The 17,482-nt window shown below is 39.1% G+C and overlaps 1 protein-coding gene across 3 annotated transcripts in view; it reads left to right on the top strand.

Moving 5' to 3' along the window:
* Window positions 1-17,482, top strand: part of LOC119882401 (vesicle-fusing ATPase) — a 47,316-nt gene that overhangs the window by 15,223 nt on the left and 14,611 nt on the right. For 2 of the 3 annotated variants that reach the window (XM_038692427.1, XM_038692434.1), the window contains exons 2-7: window positions 10,485-10,570; window positions 14,674-14,773; window positions 14,902-14,941; window positions 15,808-15,974; window positions 16,146-16,253; window positions 17,210-17,285. In XM_038692427.1, the coding sequence (XP_038548355.1) occupies window positions 10,485-10,570; window positions 14,674-14,773; window positions 14,902-14,941; window positions 15,808-15,974; window positions 16,146-16,253; window positions 17,210-17,285 (577 nt within the window). Of the gene's footprint in view, window positions 1-3,253; window positions 3,279-10,484; window positions 10,571-14,673; window positions 14,774-14,901; window positions 14,942-15,807; window positions 15,975-16,145; window positions 16,254-17,209; window positions 17,286-17,482 lie in introns of those variants that run through there. The other variant, XM_038692442.1, reaches the window with a different exon arrangement.

Genomic DNA, 17,482 nt, shown 5'->3' on the forward strand with positions numbered 1-17,482 from the left:
TGGAGCCAGGGTTCAAAATATGGTCATTTGCTCCTCACAGCAATGGCACAGCAACGCTCAGTCTGTCTGTACCAGCGACAACAACAACCTGGTAACATGCTTCAGGTCTTGGCCAATCATAAGACAGTGGGCTTTGAGTGGGCGGGTCTTAAAGAGAGAGGGAGAGAGGAGAATCTACTGCTTGTTTCAGACAGAGGCTGAAATGAAGGCCTGCATGAAGAGCCAGTATAAGACAGAAAATGATTTTTTTGAACTATGAATCATGCAAAGCTGCCATACAGGAGTCACAGAACTACAATATAGGACTGGAAAAAGCAGTATAATAGGTCTCCTTTAAAGGGTAAAGAACACAAACGAAATGAAATGTAAAAATCAACTATTTTTCTAACATCCATTCTGTGTTTAGAGATTGCTATGTACCGCCACAATAACATTTGAGTGAAATACATGACTCATGGGCACTGGTTCTGGTAACGCAATATATAATGTACATTTAGAGCACCGGTAGACTATCTCAATGGGGAACAACAGATACCACACTATCCACTGTGCCGCTATCATAAAACCTCGGCTCTGACGCAGCATTGGCCGGTTCCCCATCGATTGCCAGTGCAGACATCTGACTGAATGACACTTCCGGAGGCACAGCAAGATGAATAATTTAATGGGATGCTTGGAATAAGAGGAATATATAAAATGAGCGAGGGGAGATGCATTTCGTTATCCGACCACTCCCTTCCCTTTCTGAATAATATATTGAAACGGGAGATCAAACAGCCATTTATTACAGGTTCATGGAAGGAGACAGGATGATTAGTAATTAAAAAGTAAATACAATAAGGGTCTGAATATTCACATGTTGTTATTAAAAAGGTGGGGGAGGAAACTGATTGAGGTTGTTCAGATTGATATTGCTGGTGATAATGATGTTTACTGAAATTAACACAATAATGGATAAGATGAAGGCGGCACAGTGGACCGAAATCATTTCACAGGCCTGCACAGATATTTTTCTGCAGACAGGAGGTGGAGAGAGCACTGGGTGAACCCAACAGATGAAACTGAAAGAGATGAGCAGGAATTTAAAGAGATTGCAGAGAAAAATAGCTTTTCGAAGTACAGATTCATTTACCTTGTGATAAAAGTGGAGAGACTGCTACTCAAGAGCAGCTTTGAGAGAAATAAAAGAAACACCCGAGCCAGCAGCGACTCAAAGGAGCTCTTTGGACAACAGATGTTCTCATTTCAGCAATCCAGACAAAACAGAGACAGTGGCTGAAGCTGTATTTTCTCTAAGTAAATCAAACAAACAGACTGTTGAAGACCTTTATCATCTCAGCCAAGCTACAGTCACAGAAGACTTTCTCAAAAGGCAAGAACCTTTTGTAAATATTATAATAACAGAGGAAAGGAAGCAAGGGAAAAACAGATGGATGGACAGATAGAAGAATAGACAATCTTATTGTCACAAGACCCTGGAAATATTTCAGCAATTTATTCATAATCTACATTTATTGATAACTCTGACCTATGTCTCCATGCTAAATGTTCGCGAAAAGTGGTTTCCAACCTGTGTTGGATTTAACAAGATGCTTTCTATAGTGAAGTATTAGACAGTTTGAACTTTTCTAGTCTGGCACATAACCTGTTAAACCCCAACATGCTGTTTTAACACTACACAGACAAGATGGAACCTGTTGATTGGTGGGCTTTAGAGGTATTGGCGGGCAAATTATTACCATTGGAGAAAGCTAGGCCAGCTGTTTCCAGTCTATATGCTAGCTAAGCTGCTACATATTAAAGTTACAGACATGTGAGTGGTATCAATCGTCTCATCTAACTCTCAGCAAGAAAGCGAATAAGAGTATTTTCCAAAATGTCAAACTATTTCTTTAACAGGGGTCATATAAAATGATTTCCTAACCTATTTTATGAAAACCACAAACTGTGTGATTTAATTTCAAGCCAGTCCCACCAAGTGTTCACAAAACACAGATGTGAACAGGTGCTGTAAAATGAAATGTGGTTTCTGTCCTTTTCTGCTCCCACGAGGAGACTTTCCTTGAAGTTGCCTCCCTCTGCTGTTCCTCATGAGTTTAAAGAGCTGTCAGAGGAAGCTCCGAGCTTCCTTAAGCAAAGGTCAATACAGCTCCTCTCAGAAACTGGAGCAGGAAATCAAACAGGGAATTCATCAAGAACAACTGATGTTAACGCGACCACTTGTTAAAAACCTTTGTTCATGTATTTTATTCTGCCTTTGTTCTACTACTTGTTTTGTCTGTTTGAGCATGCAGGCTAATGCTAACTGATCCAGTCCTAACAGTCATAACAATACAACAGAAGAAAACACAAAGCAGTAACAGGACTACTACTTGTGTGAATCATTGCCCTTCCTACACCATAAGAGAATTAAATTCATAAATTATGGAATTTCAAATGTGTTCATCCATGATTGGGTTATTGATTAAATTAATGAAATCTGAAAGCAAATTACCATAAGGGCATATCACTCCCATTCCCAGTATGGTCACATTGATTATATTTCCCCTCTCATCCATTAACATTTAACAGTCAGAGAACAAAACCAGCTGATTCTTTTCTCTTGGATCCATGTCTCTTACCACAATTAGACAGTTTGTCTCTAATGTGGGCATGACATACTCCATTATGATAAACATAACACTGTGGCTTTGGCATGGCTCACATCATCACACCACATCCAGATTTGGGGTGTAGTTTATGACTGGAGGCCAGCTGGAAAAGAAATAAAGAATATAAAAACAGCTTTGTTCCCGTAGGGATTAGTTTTATGAATAGTATTAAGATGGAGTAGATTGTTTTAATGTGATTTTAGTGTCTTGTTCTGTTTATATGATGTTATTGTTTATATGACTGAGAAATAGCCTAAACTTATTCTCTGGAACGTAATTTACCTACGGGTATAAATAAAGGAACCTGAACCTGAAAGAAATAAAAGTGTCACAAAAAGAAATACAAAACTGTGTTTTCTGCTTGAAAAAAAACAAACAGTTTTGAGTCCAACAAACCCCAACTCTGGCCTACATGCACTTGACACCGTCTCTTTATGTGAGTGTGGCCTGCATGAGTGAATCCATACAGGTGAATGCAACTTGAGTGCACGTCTTCCGCCACCGCAGCTTTGCACCTCAGCCTCAGCAGGTTGCTGCTCTAAGTCCCCCTGCATCTCAAACATTGTCTTTTGTCCTTCCCCACTGCTTGCCTACACTGGCGCCCACAAGGTCGTAATATTTTTCAAGGTATGTATGGATACGCACCTGTTAAACTTTCAAAACGAGCTGCCATCTTCCTCATCATGTGGAATATATTTGCTTCCCAATAGTGTGCTAACTGTCTGTGGCTCTCTGACTGGCGACTGTATAGAGGACGTACGCCCCTGCTTCAGGCTGGATAGCTGGCTAACACCTCAGGAGACAACCATACACATAGCAGCAACCCTAGAATGTCTGACACCATTGCAACCCAGTGACTGAGCTGCAATGTCAAGGTGGTGTCATATGCTGACTGAATGGAAACTCATTAGCATCCATTGTTCACCTCCCCTGTTGCACTGCAACTCGCACAGAACTTTTTGTCTCTGAAGTCCAGAACAAAATGGATATGTTCCATTAGGAGCTCACCATTTTGATTCATATGGCAGGTAGAATGCAGGTTGAACCCAGTGAGGTAGATTGGCATTGTAGCACATTAACCAATTAGCCAGTTTTGCTGAAATCTACACTGAACAAAATTATGAACGCAACACTTTTTCAGCCTTTTTCTCTCAAATATTGTTTTTATAATCTGTGTTAGTGAGCACTTCTCCTTTGCAGAGATAATCCATTCACCTCACAGGTGTGGCATATCAAGATGCTGATCAGAGAGCATGGGTATTGTGCAGGTATACCTTAGGCTGGCTACAATAAAAGGCCACTCGAAAATGTGCAGTTTCATCACATATTGACTTGTTTCCAGACCCCCCCAGACCGCCCAATACAGTCAAACTGCACATTTTAAAGTGACCTTTTATTGTGGCCAGCCTAAGGCACACCTGTGCAATACCCATGCTGGATTATCTCGGCAAAGGAGAAGTGCTCGCTAACACCAATTTTGACAGGTTTGTGAACAATATTTGAGAGAAATAGACCTTTTGTGTAGAGAAAGTCTTAGATGATGAACGGCGGCAAAAACAAAATGTTGCGTTTATAATTTTGTTCAGTATAAGTGTGAAATGAAGGTTGATATTCAAAAGATTTGGTAACATTTGTGTTAAGTATGTTTCAGCACTGAGTTATTTTAGGACTGCCACTTCGAGCTCAATTTATCACCTACACTTCGACTGACATTTCAACTGCTTTCAGTGATTGACCTTTGGCCGAATCTTCAACTACTTTCAGCAGTTTAATTTTGACTTCAACTTCTCTCAGAGCTTTTGTGTATCTAAATTGAAACATCAGCTTCATTCACTGAAACTTTAAAGAGGTGGTATTATGCTCATTTTCAGGCTCAAAATCTTAATTAGGGGTTGTATCAGAACAGGTTTACATGGTTTAATTTTCAAAAAACACCATATTTGTCTCATAATGCACATTGCTGCAGCTCCTCTTCACCGTATGTGTTGTACGCTCTGCTCTTGAGCTGCAGAGTGATGCATCTTACTTGTAAAAAATCTTTGTAGGGAGTTGCACATGCGCAGTTCCCAGGTAAGGACTACTAGCCAATCAGAAGCAGAGAAGGGCGGGTCGTAAGAAACAAGGTAGTGTGATCCAAATCAAAGCCGCTTCAGACTGCGACCGTAACCTAGCAGATGGTACAAGTTACTCTCAAGTCCACAACCACACATCATCATTGTTCCACATCTTACCATCAGGACTAAACGTTGAACTGTTGCCGGTGTTCTGACGATCTATGCTGCCTTGCCGAAAAATGCTACCATAGCGCAAATCGATAGACTCGACTCTACTCAGCCCTGCTCCGTTTTCCACTGCAGGTAGTACCCAGAGATAGTACGTAGCTTGTCGTCATAGCGACGCCCCACACAACTGCCGCGACGTAACGTTCAATGCGACACACACACCAGCGATCCACACAGCTTTCTCTTTTTTAAGTTAAAACGTTTCAACATATCCTCAGAATGTAAAGACAGATAAGCGGTATGAAAACCTTCCAGCTGTGTTTTCCTCTGCCGTTGTTGCTGCAGCGGTCTGTGTGACGGCGGGAGCAGAGGGCTCTGTGAGCGGGCGGCTGGCCGGCCTCACACGCTCCTCCCGCGGGTTGGCGCAGGCTTCCCCCCGCAGCCACTTGCGGGAGCTCCTCAACTCCGAAAATATTCAAAATATTCATTTTTATTCCACCATCACTTCTCGTAAAACTGTCAATATTTGAAATTTACACAGCTGATTTCTCACCTCAAAACTTCTCAGAAGTGGATTTAGTGATATAAAACTTTCTGTTGCTGGCCTCTGTCTGGCGCAGCAATGATGATGCAGTGAATAGTGAATATTCTCTCTGACCAATCAGCAGTCTGTCTGTTTTCACGTTACATTTTAGTATCACTCAGCTCGCTTGGAACCTGGACGGAGGTGAAGTGATGTGAAAAAAAGTACCTGGAAGCAGGTACAGGTGCAACATTTCTACAATGGAAAACCAAACAAAGGGCCTCCGCTCAGACTAGCTTGGTTTGAGGGCGTGCCTGACCCCGCTAGCTGCTTGGTCAAGCTTTATGAGGCGTTTTCATTGTGACGTCACAAGTAAAGGAAGTGAAGGGCTGGACTACAAACGAGCTGTTTTGCAAGCGGTTCAGAGCAGAGTTTTCTGTGGGAGATGGGAACTCCCTTTGGGCTGGACTTTGGGCTTTTTCACTTTGCAAACCTGTTACATGCACAAAAAAGATATAACTCAAAAGGAGAGGGAAAAAGCCTAAAAGCATAATACCACCTCTTTAACTTCTTTCAGCACTTCCATTTTAACAACTATTTTAGCTTTTTCAGTATTTGTTTTTTGACTTTCAACTTTTTCAGTAATTCAATTATTTCGAATGCCTTAACTGCAAAATTTCAGCAGCATGCACAAGCTGCCTTGTTGGTGCAATAGGGCCGAAAGGACCATAATGTTTTATATTTGATTGCTGTGAGAGGAAAATATTTAAATCACTAGCTGTCAAATGCTTGTAGTATAGTGTATGATTCAAACTAGATCATGAATGCTGCGCAGGCATTTCAAATATTATTGCTTTGGGTTTTAAATAAACCACGTTATGAGGCTTGATACTCACTGTTTTCTAGGTTACCCAGATGCTTTCTAGGGTAGCCTACTTTGGGATGCAGTTTGTACATGATTATCTTGTATTTGTATTACAAGTATTTTGTGAGGCTTTTGCTCTTTACTGCCCTCTCTGTCATCCATATTGATTTAAGTCCTAATGATTAATAAATGCTGTCCTGTATAAGAGAAACAAAAGCATATATATATTTGACATGCGAACAACTACATTTTGACCAATTAAGATTTTATCCATATGATTATTACACTAAATTTCCATATTCAGAATGACCGTATGGATATATTTAAAGTTTTTCCAAGGACCTTTGACGAATTGGCTGGTAATTCAATGAAATGAATTCAATTCACAGAGAATTATTATCAGACTCTGCAGTGCCCCATAGCTGTTCAAAGCATTGTATTGCATTGTCTTTCAGCTCATTGTTTTGGGGCTTTTTTGGCCTGTAACTTTACTGTTTTGGTTCACCCTCACCCCTCACATCAACTGTATTTCCAGCAGCAGCGGCAGGCAGATGTTTTCAGCAAAAAACCTGTGATAAACCTACAGATTGCTACCTGCCCAGCACCAAACAGCAGTCAAACAGACGACATTAGCAACTAGCTTGTGAACATAATGGGGCATTTAGCATAGGAGACTACTCGCCATCTGTCAAATGCATACAAACAAATATGGGACAGCATATCCAATACCAGGTCATAACTGCTGCTAACTGCCGTTAACTAGTTAGCTCAGTTAGCTGTGCAACTAACTAGACCCAAGCAACCCAAGTGGGCAACGTAATCTGGTTCAGCAGCCTCCTAGATGAATGGAGGCCAGTTTGACTACAGAGAATACAGTACTGAGGTGATTTACAGTGGCTCCAACCAGGAGTCTGACTCCCGTGATGACAAAGACATGGCAGGTTCAGGATAGGAAAGGAGAGGCGTCAAGCAGGAGTAGCAAGAGTGGGGGTCGAGCATCAGAGAGGCAGCTACAGCGTGTGGAGCCACAAGATTGTCACCTTTAACTCTAATTGAATTAAGGGTTAATTACAACCAAACCACACTTGGGAATTGTTGGAATACTAGAAAGACTAATCAAGACTACAACAAATACATAACAAACTACAACAAATACACAACAAAAGGTCTGTCCTAAGGCATTTATGTGACTCCTTGACTCTGAGAAATTGGGAAAGACAGTAAATGAGCCTAAAACTATTCTCTGAACTCACTATCATACACATTTAAACTATTCTATGTGATCTCCTTTTGACAACCAAAGTAAAATCTGCAATATTTTTTGATCTTCCATTCACTGAGCCTCCCCTGAAACTGTTTGGAGCCTATTCTGTTGTTTAGGTACAAGACAGTGTTGGTTGTTGTTTTGGATTGTACAGTCCTTGTTGTATTTCAGTCCTGCTATGTAAGATGTTTGTGAATGATTATATTTGTCAATAAACAGAATCTAACATCTATCCAGTGCCCATGATGAAATCCTCTTAACATGACATGAAATGGAAAGAATTGACATTTATGAAAGGCCCCTTGAATGCTTTTTGACACACAGGTCTTACTCTATTTCACCTCTGTTTAGCCAGACTACAGGGGAGCAGGTGATGTGGGCACAATGCCAGCACTGCAGTGTTTTCTAGCAGTGTGCATGTCTGTCCCTATTCTCCCAGTTCCTCTCTATATCTACTATGTCTTCTTTTTTGATATATAGAAATGCACAGTGTACACAGTATCATATAAAGTTTCTATCTTTAGCTCTTATTCTGCTGCCTATATCTCCCTTTATCTCTTTCCATCTAACTAAATGCCTCAACATGCAATGATCATTTTTATTATTGTCTCCTTTTACAAGAGGTGGTTTACTTTATAGGCAGAAAAGTAATGGAGGAGAAATGAAAGCTGATTCAAGTCTCACATCTAGTTTGCTACTTTACCTCATTTAGCAATATTATATACATTTGGAGGGGAGACTAGGCAAAACATTGGTTACTAGACGTTGCCTGTATCTGGGTTTTACCCATGAAGTTTTTGTTTTTGAAGGTTTTTCATCTCACCTCGCAAGTTTTTGTTGTGGTTGTTGTTTTCAGATGCAGCACGCAGCTGACTTCAGTGAAAAAAACTAGCTGGTGAACATAGTGGAACGTTTAGCAGCTAAAGAGACAAAGATTTCTTGGTACCTATCGTCTGACCAATGTTTTAGACCTTTAGCCAGTGGTTATCTGGATAATGGATATTCGGAACCAAGACTTCCTCTTCCATACGCTGGTTATTGTTTACAGTGCGATAAGCTTGGAACCCATCTCTAGGGTTCAGAGATTGATAAAAAGCTAAACTGTCATCATACGATAGCCAATGGGTTCCGAGACTGAATTTTGGCCAATGCGTTCTGCATCTTTTGCACTCTACATGGACTGTTTACCTGCATGCAACCAGAGCCCACTGAAATCGACTTGGGCTACAAACAGACTATAAACTGAAATCAAATTTATACCAAAATCTTGTACCTTTCCTAAAGATCTTGCATTCATATGTAGAATCTGTTAATTGAGATTAGTAGAGATGAAACACAGAGCTAAAAGAGTAACAATTGGACTTAGATTGGCCAGTTGGCCAGAAACACGACAGCAAATGAATAGCGAATAATAAATACTAGATTATCTTTCCATCAACCCATCATTTGTGAAAATAGGATTGAACTAATGTGGTATTTTGAAATCTGATGCCAGTTCCTTTGTAGTGAAGCTGCTTTTTTTCACTACCTTTAAATTAAATGTTTCACTGTTATTTGTAGCCACATCCAAATTGTCTAAAACAGCACATAGACGTCTGTATAAAGAGACTCACTATTGAAATTTGGGGTCTAGTATTTTAAAGAGTCAGTTAATGATAAATCCACTTTTTGAGTCAGTAAATTAAGAAAAAACGGTTCATATTTTAGCTTTAACTGTGGTAAATCAAATGGTGAATAAGGGGTAGGTAACATATCAGTGTCCCCAGCGAGTGTATGTCACATGCGTTTGCTGTAAAGCCTCACTGGAACAAATTACTTAAAGCTATTTGTGCCTGAGGAACATTTGTTGCCTCTGAGGGACAGTGCCATTCAAGCCTTTGATAGAAAAGCCACCAGTGAAGCCAGATTTATTGTCAGGGGCTGCAGTTACCATGGTTACCATTTCATGTGCTCAGGCTGCAGTGATGTGCATTGGAATTTCTCTATCTGCTGAACACTTACTTCAATAACAGCTGAGATGGTTGTACTACAAAAGCTTTTCAATTTGTGACAAAACGAGAGCACATCAGCATGTCCCTGGAAGAGATTTAACATGACTTGAAAAAATATTTAAACCTTTTTTTTTTACTATACCTGTAAAGTATGGTAGTGGGAGACTCCCAAAAGATAAGAAATTACAGGCTCAAAGGACGTCTGAATCTAGCATTGCAATTAACCAAAATATAGTCCTGATACTTTACAATAGTGTCTTTTCTTTCAGTGCTGATGTAAAGAGATTAATTGGTGGTGCAGGCCAGGGTTCACATGAACTATTCTCACCGTTCTAATTATAGAACCAAGGTGAAAACTCACTCACTGTTCCTGCAATACTGTATGACTCATCTCTCCTGCTAACTCGATCTTAGGTTAGGTTACCTAAAGTGGTGGAATTAGTATCCTGTTCCTTAAGTTAGGTAAAAAGTAACAATACATTAAAATTACTCCATTACAAGTAGAAATACTGCATGCAAAATACAATTTAAGTAAAAGTACTAGAAACAAATTATTCTTAGGTTTCAAAAGTAAAAGTAATTGTAAAATGACTAATATATTATCTACATATGACATTAATAGATTATTAATACACAACAATGTGTAAGCTGTGTTTTACTGTAGCCAATCAAGGTAGAGCTAGTTTTAACTACTTTACATAGGTAGTAGGTAGTTTAATACAGTGGTACCCAACTTAAATGTTTGTATGTTGGATTCACGTCTCAAATCAGATTCTTTTTTTCCTAAATGTTCAAATAACTTCACTTAGAAAATAGAAACAATTTGGAACTGCTGATCTTTATGAGAGTTGTAAACATGTTTTTTGTCCCAGTTCTCCCTGATCTGATGTTTTGCATGACCAGACTTTTTGTTCAGCAATAAGTAAAGGCTAAAACGTAGTCCACCTCCTCTGCCTTTCTCTTCTCAGACCATGCAAGCAGCGCGATGCCCGACAGATGAGCTGTCGCTGACTAACTGTGCCGTGGTGAACGAGAAGGATCTGCAGTCAGGACAGTGAGTAGTCATTATCGCCCAATCATTGTTGCGTTTGTCAACACAGGCACACGCCCAGGCATCTCTCCAGTCATTTTCTCATCCATACCAACACCCATCCATCTACCCACCTTATCGCCCATCATTCATCTAGAAGGACACAGGCAATTATCTGATATGAGGCTGCACGACTTGCAGCCTGTCGTTATCATGATTATTTCACTTGATATTATAACAATGATAATTAAAGCTGTGTTGTCATGTTGTACTGTGGTTTTAGTAAGCTTTTTGGAATAAGCTGTAAGTCTTGATTTCTGACCCCATCAATAGGAAAAGTAAAATAAGTCTTAACTTTGAGTCTTAACAAGTCCTCAAAATTAAATGATTAAATACATCGCTTGTTATGGTCTGTTGTAATGACACATATTATGAAGGACGAAAAATGACTTTAGGATAAATGAATAAATAAATGCAGATATAATTAATTAAATACATGAATAAATGTAATAATATTTATTTATGTATTCCTGTGTTTATTTATGAATTTCTACATACATTTATTTTTGTAATTCCACGTTACTCCATTTATTTATGCCTGGATTTCCACATTTCGACATTTATTTTTCCCCGCGCATATATGCTAATTGAGTAGTTGGTGCCAACATCAGTCTGAAGCAGGATTGGTTAGCTGGGGGCCACATTGCAAACCAGACAGAAGCAAGCAATTCATCTACATTACACAAGCCGGCTACACAGTAGATTTCTTTTAGTCAAACATATTCAGTGTCAAAGTACTTCTTCCATGTTTTTTACAACAACAGGTAGAGAAAGATTCCTCCACTGTTGGTGTAGTTTTTCGTAGTAATACTTGGTGAAAGAATTACTCCGGAAAGTGTGTTAGTATAATGTTATACCATTAATTAAAAGTACACAGGGAATATATTTTAGGTTACACTTTTTTTGGATAGTCTGCCTACAGGTAGTTTATAGAATATTTGTAACTTTTCAACACCTTATTAGTTGAGATTAAATAATTCAACTGTCTCCTTTAACAAATAAAAAAAATTTATGATCATGTTACACTACTCTGGCTACCAGAGGCTGCAGTTTCAGGACACCTGCAATCCTGGGACCGCAGTTCTAGGACCATATTTCTTTTGTGACAGCGCCATCTAGTGGAGTGGTGGTGATAATGCACAGCAACTTGAAGGACGTTAACCCTGTCTGCTAGCATATATATAATCAATAACTTAGGTTTAGGCACACACTCGGTGATGGTTATGGGAAGGGTAATTGGCTTCGGGGGGCTGTCATGAGTAACGTAACTAGCCAGCTAGCTAGCTGGCAGTATCAAAGGCCGCTGGCCACGGCCACTAGGGGCAATAAAGATAGTGGTCGGGACAGGTCTGTCGTCGGTAGAGGGTTTGCTGTGTTGGCAACTGTTAGATGAATAGCCCACATGTCAGAGATCACAATCCTTCGTCTATTAAATGTCCTATATTTTTTTTACAATTACGATTATATTTATATTCTTATTGTTGCACTATATTGCAGTTTGTGAGGTTAAATGTACAAATCTCTCTATCTTTGGTTGTTGCCTACAAGAGCCTGTGTAATCACCTGCGAAGGAAAGTAAAGCTGGCCTGATTTCTAATTAGCCAAACAAAGTTTACTTACAATTCCAATACTTTTTTTTGCATTATCACAGAGGTTCACCACTGCATGTTTGAAGTAGGGTGGCGTTTCTATTTAAGAGAAATGAAATATACATATAAAACCAGAATCAAAGAATGGGACAAACTATGTACCTCACCATCCTATAGAATACATCATTATAATAAAAAAGGAAGCCCTACTTTGGAACTTTGAATAGAAAGTTAAGATGAGAAAGAACCCCTCTCATGACATCAAAATCTGGTAACATATTGATTCAACGATGGAAAGGATGGGGTCTGATAGGAGATCATACACATACACTGTAATCTCAATACTTTACAGCAGATTAACATGCACTTTACGATATATATTGATAAGCGATTTCATTGTGGTGGATTGCATTATTCTTTCTATTTGTTGTACCTTTGTCATGTTGACTGACCTGGCCCGACCACTAACTTTAGCGCCCCTAGTGGCAGCAACCGTCCGTGTGACGGAATTGGCTGCAACCAACTCTCCGGTGAAGTCAAGGCAGTAGTTGTAGATCTGATCACATCGCTATAACCAATCCTGCTTGACTGATTTTGGCACCACCCATTCAATTAGCATACAGACACAGGTATAAATAAATGTATAAATATCTAAATATATAAATAAATGTATAAACACAGAAATAAATACAGAAATAACCTTTTTTATTACAAAATATATTTAATTTTAATTTTATTTACGTATTAAATTATTTATATCTGCATTTATTTATTTATTCATTTATACTGAAGGCGGTTTCTGATCTGATCCCTGATCAGTAAATAAGGAGGATTCTGTCAGTGAGATTAAATTCAGAAGAGTACTGAAGTACTTGCATGCACCATTTCCTGTGTATCCCTCATGCATGTGAAAGTAATTTAAATCTAGCACAGGACTAATAAATAATACTACAGTATATAGAGACTCAATTACATAATGTCTATTGCAGAAAATGAAGACCATTAATAATACAATTGGGGTGATGTGAAATATCTCAGCGATCTTTGGCATCATCACAGTCCTTCTAAATGGAAAAAGTGCAAAAGAAAAAAAAAAACACCCCCTTTTTTTCAGCGTGTGCATTATATTTTGCTTCTCCAGTTGGTTTGGCACATGAATAAGCATTCAGACACTTCAGATGTCACAGTGTTCCTGCTGCTTTTGTCTCTTTGTGAAGAAGCAAGCAGTGACATTAATAAAAATCAATAATGGGATTAAGCTGCTGACTAACAACAGACCATTTTCAGAAGGAAGTAGTAGATAAATATGTACATAGGTTTAACGATAAAAAAACGTTTACAAATTAAAATGAATTGTGGTGTTACATGCAGCCAGATGCTGTTGCAGCATAATATAGATTTTGAGGTTTCCCACGGAAGGATCTGTTATCATTTTAAGAAATAGGTAAACTATTGAGTGTCCAAAACAATAAAATTCTACCTTAAACCCAAAATAAATGTGTAATCTGAGTTTGCCCGACATTTCTACTGCCATGGTAACAGCAGCCTTGTCTTTATCATTCCGTGCCACCAAGCACTAATGTTGTTCTGATTCTTCAAAAAAATGTATTTTCTGGTAAACAGTAAATGCAGTGATTTATAGTCTGCTGGCAAGATATTGTATCTTTAAAGTCATGATCTAAACAAGCTTCTATATTAGCAAAGCAACAAGTAACCTATTTAAACGAAGGTGTTAAACACCCACTGCAATTATGTAATGTTACGCATTCCTAAGCATCAACATGTTTTTATTAAAAATCGGATTCTACCTGAAGGCACACTGAAGCCACGGGAGATAAACCAATCACAATCACATCTCTTCAAAAAAGCTTCCAAAGAATTTCCCTAGCGCTGCATGGTTCCACATGTGACCTGGAGTACTGTAAAAATATCAGCGGTGTATTTGAGTGAATGAATTAAAGCTGCACTAACCAATATTTTTAATCAACAATGGAAAAACTGACAGAGACTTGTTGTTTACTCCTGCAGAGGCTTTTATGGATGTATTTTGAGCACATTTTGGATAATTACCTTGGCTTTTCTGCAGGCAGCTATCTACCCAGAACCAAACAGCAGACAGACAAAGTTAGCTGAACAAAGCTAAAGAGGCACATATTTCCCTCAAGAGTCAGTGGAGGCCAAACCCGAGCAAAAAGGAGACTGAATATTGGCCAGAAACACAAATCTAAATTAATACCCACTCCGGAGGTATCCCATTAGCATGTCATATAAGGTAGAAATAAATAAACACTGGGATTACAGGGGTATAAGGCAGATGAAAATAAAAGTTAAGATAAAAGCACACTATTGATTAGAAAAGAACATTCAATGCAGTGAAAATGCCAGGAGCGTTACACTGCATCGTTGTTATCGTGCGTTAGCCAAAAAAGAAGTAATAACACGTGTAATAACGGGTTTAACTGTCTCCAATCTTTGCAGACACGTGACTGTGAAGACCACACCCAACCACAAGTTTGTGTTTACAGTCAAGACCCACCACACTGTGGCAGCTGGAAGCATTGCCTTCAGCCTGCCGCAGGTACACACACAAACACACACACACACACACACACACACACACACACACACACACACACACATTGTTAATTACTAGTTGTAAGTCAATGCTCAATCTTTCCATATCTTTTTCCCTTATCTTTCTTGTAGAGGAAATGGGCTGGCCTCTCCATTGGTCAGGAGGTGGAAGGTATAACATTCTCTATTTGACTGCTGCAAATAATGGTCAACAATACAAACACAACATCATAACAAATATACTCCCAGTTGCCTTAGTTACCTGTTGGAATGCCTGTAAAGCTTTCAGTGATAACAATGGCAGAATATTAAATTCTTAGTGTGCAGGTTTCTCATTTCTAACAGGTGACTGTCCAGTTTAGTTGCTGAAATGTATTTTATTTGTAGCTAGCTAGCTAATTAAGCTAATGTTATCTACATACAAGAACCCTGTAAAATTGTCCTTATTATGCACATGTTGCCACAATGTTAGCTACATGCATGATAAATAAATGTTGAAGGACTGAGGCTAAAGCTGCAGATCTCAGGCAATAAGTTATCATCTTCATCAGTTGATGATCAATGTAAATTGAAAAAAAGGAGCAGCTTCAGTTAGCGCTAGTATCCCTCTCATTACAGCCTGTGGACAAATCCAATGCTTGACAAGCCTGCTGTGCTTAGCTATAGTTACTCAGCTATAACTGGACATTCATTGTTCCAGGGAGAGAGGTTTAGCAAACGGTCAGTTACTGCTTAACATATCAGAGGTGTCTAGAGTTTAATGCTGTGCGGTTGCTCTTCTCCACATTGCAATAGGTGCATCACTTGTTGCTAAATTACATTTTTTTTAAATTGAGCAATAAGGTATAATTTTTTTATGTGACTGGCTTTCGTAAGAGCAAACTATTGACCACAAACTACTACTATAGTGAGTCCTAATCTTGTACAATCTAATGTGTGCTAGTCTTGTCTTTATTATCTCATATCTTCTGTTCAGCTGCTTTTTGTTTGTTGTCCACCCATTGAAGCTTAAACTTCTTTGCCCGTCTGTCCTCTCAGTGTCAAACTACAACTTTGACAAGTCCAGGCAGTGCATCGGCTCGATGACAATCGAAATTGACTTCCTGCAAAAGAAGAGTACCGATTCCTCTCCCTACGACTCCGACAAGATGGCCGCCGAGTTTATCCAACAGTTCAACAACCAGGCATTCTCTGTTACCCAGCAGGTTCATACTCACATTCCTCAAAAAAACTAGGCTCACAACACACACAAGCATACAAATACAAATACAAATAAAAACATACATATATACATACATACATTATGCTTTGTTCTTTGCTCTTTGGTGTTGTTTGGTTGGATTTTGATCATCCCCTTGCTTTTCTCCGTCTCTCAGCTAGTGTTTAGTTTCTGCGACAAGCTGTTTGGCTTGATGGTAAAGGATATCGAGGCCATGGATGCCAGCATCCTCAGAGGAGAACCGGCCTCTGGAAAGAAAACGAAGGTACCTGGCTGCATGCAGAGCTTGTGGTTTAAGTGGTTTGAGATATATAATGCAAACTAGTAAAATCGAAAGTTCACAGTGTCACCATTCACAAGGTATTCTCAAATTAGGCTTTTGTTGAAATCTGCCTTGTCCTGTTCAGATAGTGCATTCGTCTTTTTTTTTTTAAACGCTGCTATTGAAAGCTTGTACTGTTAGTGATTCCCTTCAGTTGGGATTCACAGTGTGAGTCAATTCTCACATGATTTTTTTGATTGTTTTTACGTGTCATTGTACCTCTGCCTTCTATTTCCCAGAAAAGCTGAGAAAGGGGCAGCTAATCTTAAGTACTCATTGTAGCTTGGTAAACTGGTCTAACATATAGTTACCCCTCCATAATTAAACTCTAATTATACCTAATAAAGAATCAGCTTGAAATGGAATTGCTTTTAAAAAAAATGTAATGGTCCAGATATCATCTGGATTTCTGGTACAGTCAGACGTTGCTCATAATAAATCAAGGGGATAGAAGTATTACAGTGACATAGAAGATGTGCCATATATGTTTATCATACTGTCACCTGCTGCTGCTTAATGGCCTCTGGTGAATAATTCATTAATAAAGCATCATCTTGATGCTCATACACAACCATGGCATCCGTTGTCACTGCAATACAGAAGCATCCAATGCCCGAATGTATTATTATGCTTATTATTTATTCATGCACATTTAAATGAAGGCCCCTAAGGACAAAACGCATTCACTGGCACAAGCGGAAATAATGGGAGAAATGCACTGCAGACCTAAAAATGCATTTTGCCAAGTCATCTCTCATGAAGGAGAGGTTGATGGATAAAACACATCTTGCATTTTATCATTAAGATTTGATCCTGGCTAAATGAAGCTGATGAATAATAAGTGCCACCTCTCTGAACGGAGAACAGACTGATAACTGTAACTCTGCTTTCTCTGACAGATCGACTGTGGGCTGATGGTGGGCAACAGCCAGGTGATTTTTGAGAAGGCAGAAAGTTCATCCCTCACGCTAGTTGGTATGTCCCTTGTTTCTCCCTTCAGGTAGATGATATTTTCCAAAACCTTATTGACCACGTGGTCTGGAAGGAAAATAATGTCACATAATCGAGGGGTAAATATGGTCATGAAACTCAATTTTTCTTGATCATGATTCAACATGAAGGGAACGTTTTCAAAACCATCATCGTCCCTTATCTTTTTCTTCCACAGGATG

This window comes from Micropterus salmoides, unplaced genomic scaffold, assembly GCF_014851395.1.
Source record: "Micropterus salmoides isolate LMB-PRFRI ecotype aquatic unplaced genomic scaffold, ASM1485139v1 Ms_hic_scaffold_10, whole genome shotgun sequence".
Classification (NCBI taxonomy): domain Eukaryota; kingdom Metazoa; phylum Chordata; class Actinopteri; order Centrarchiformes; family Centrarchidae; genus Micropterus; species Micropterus salmoides.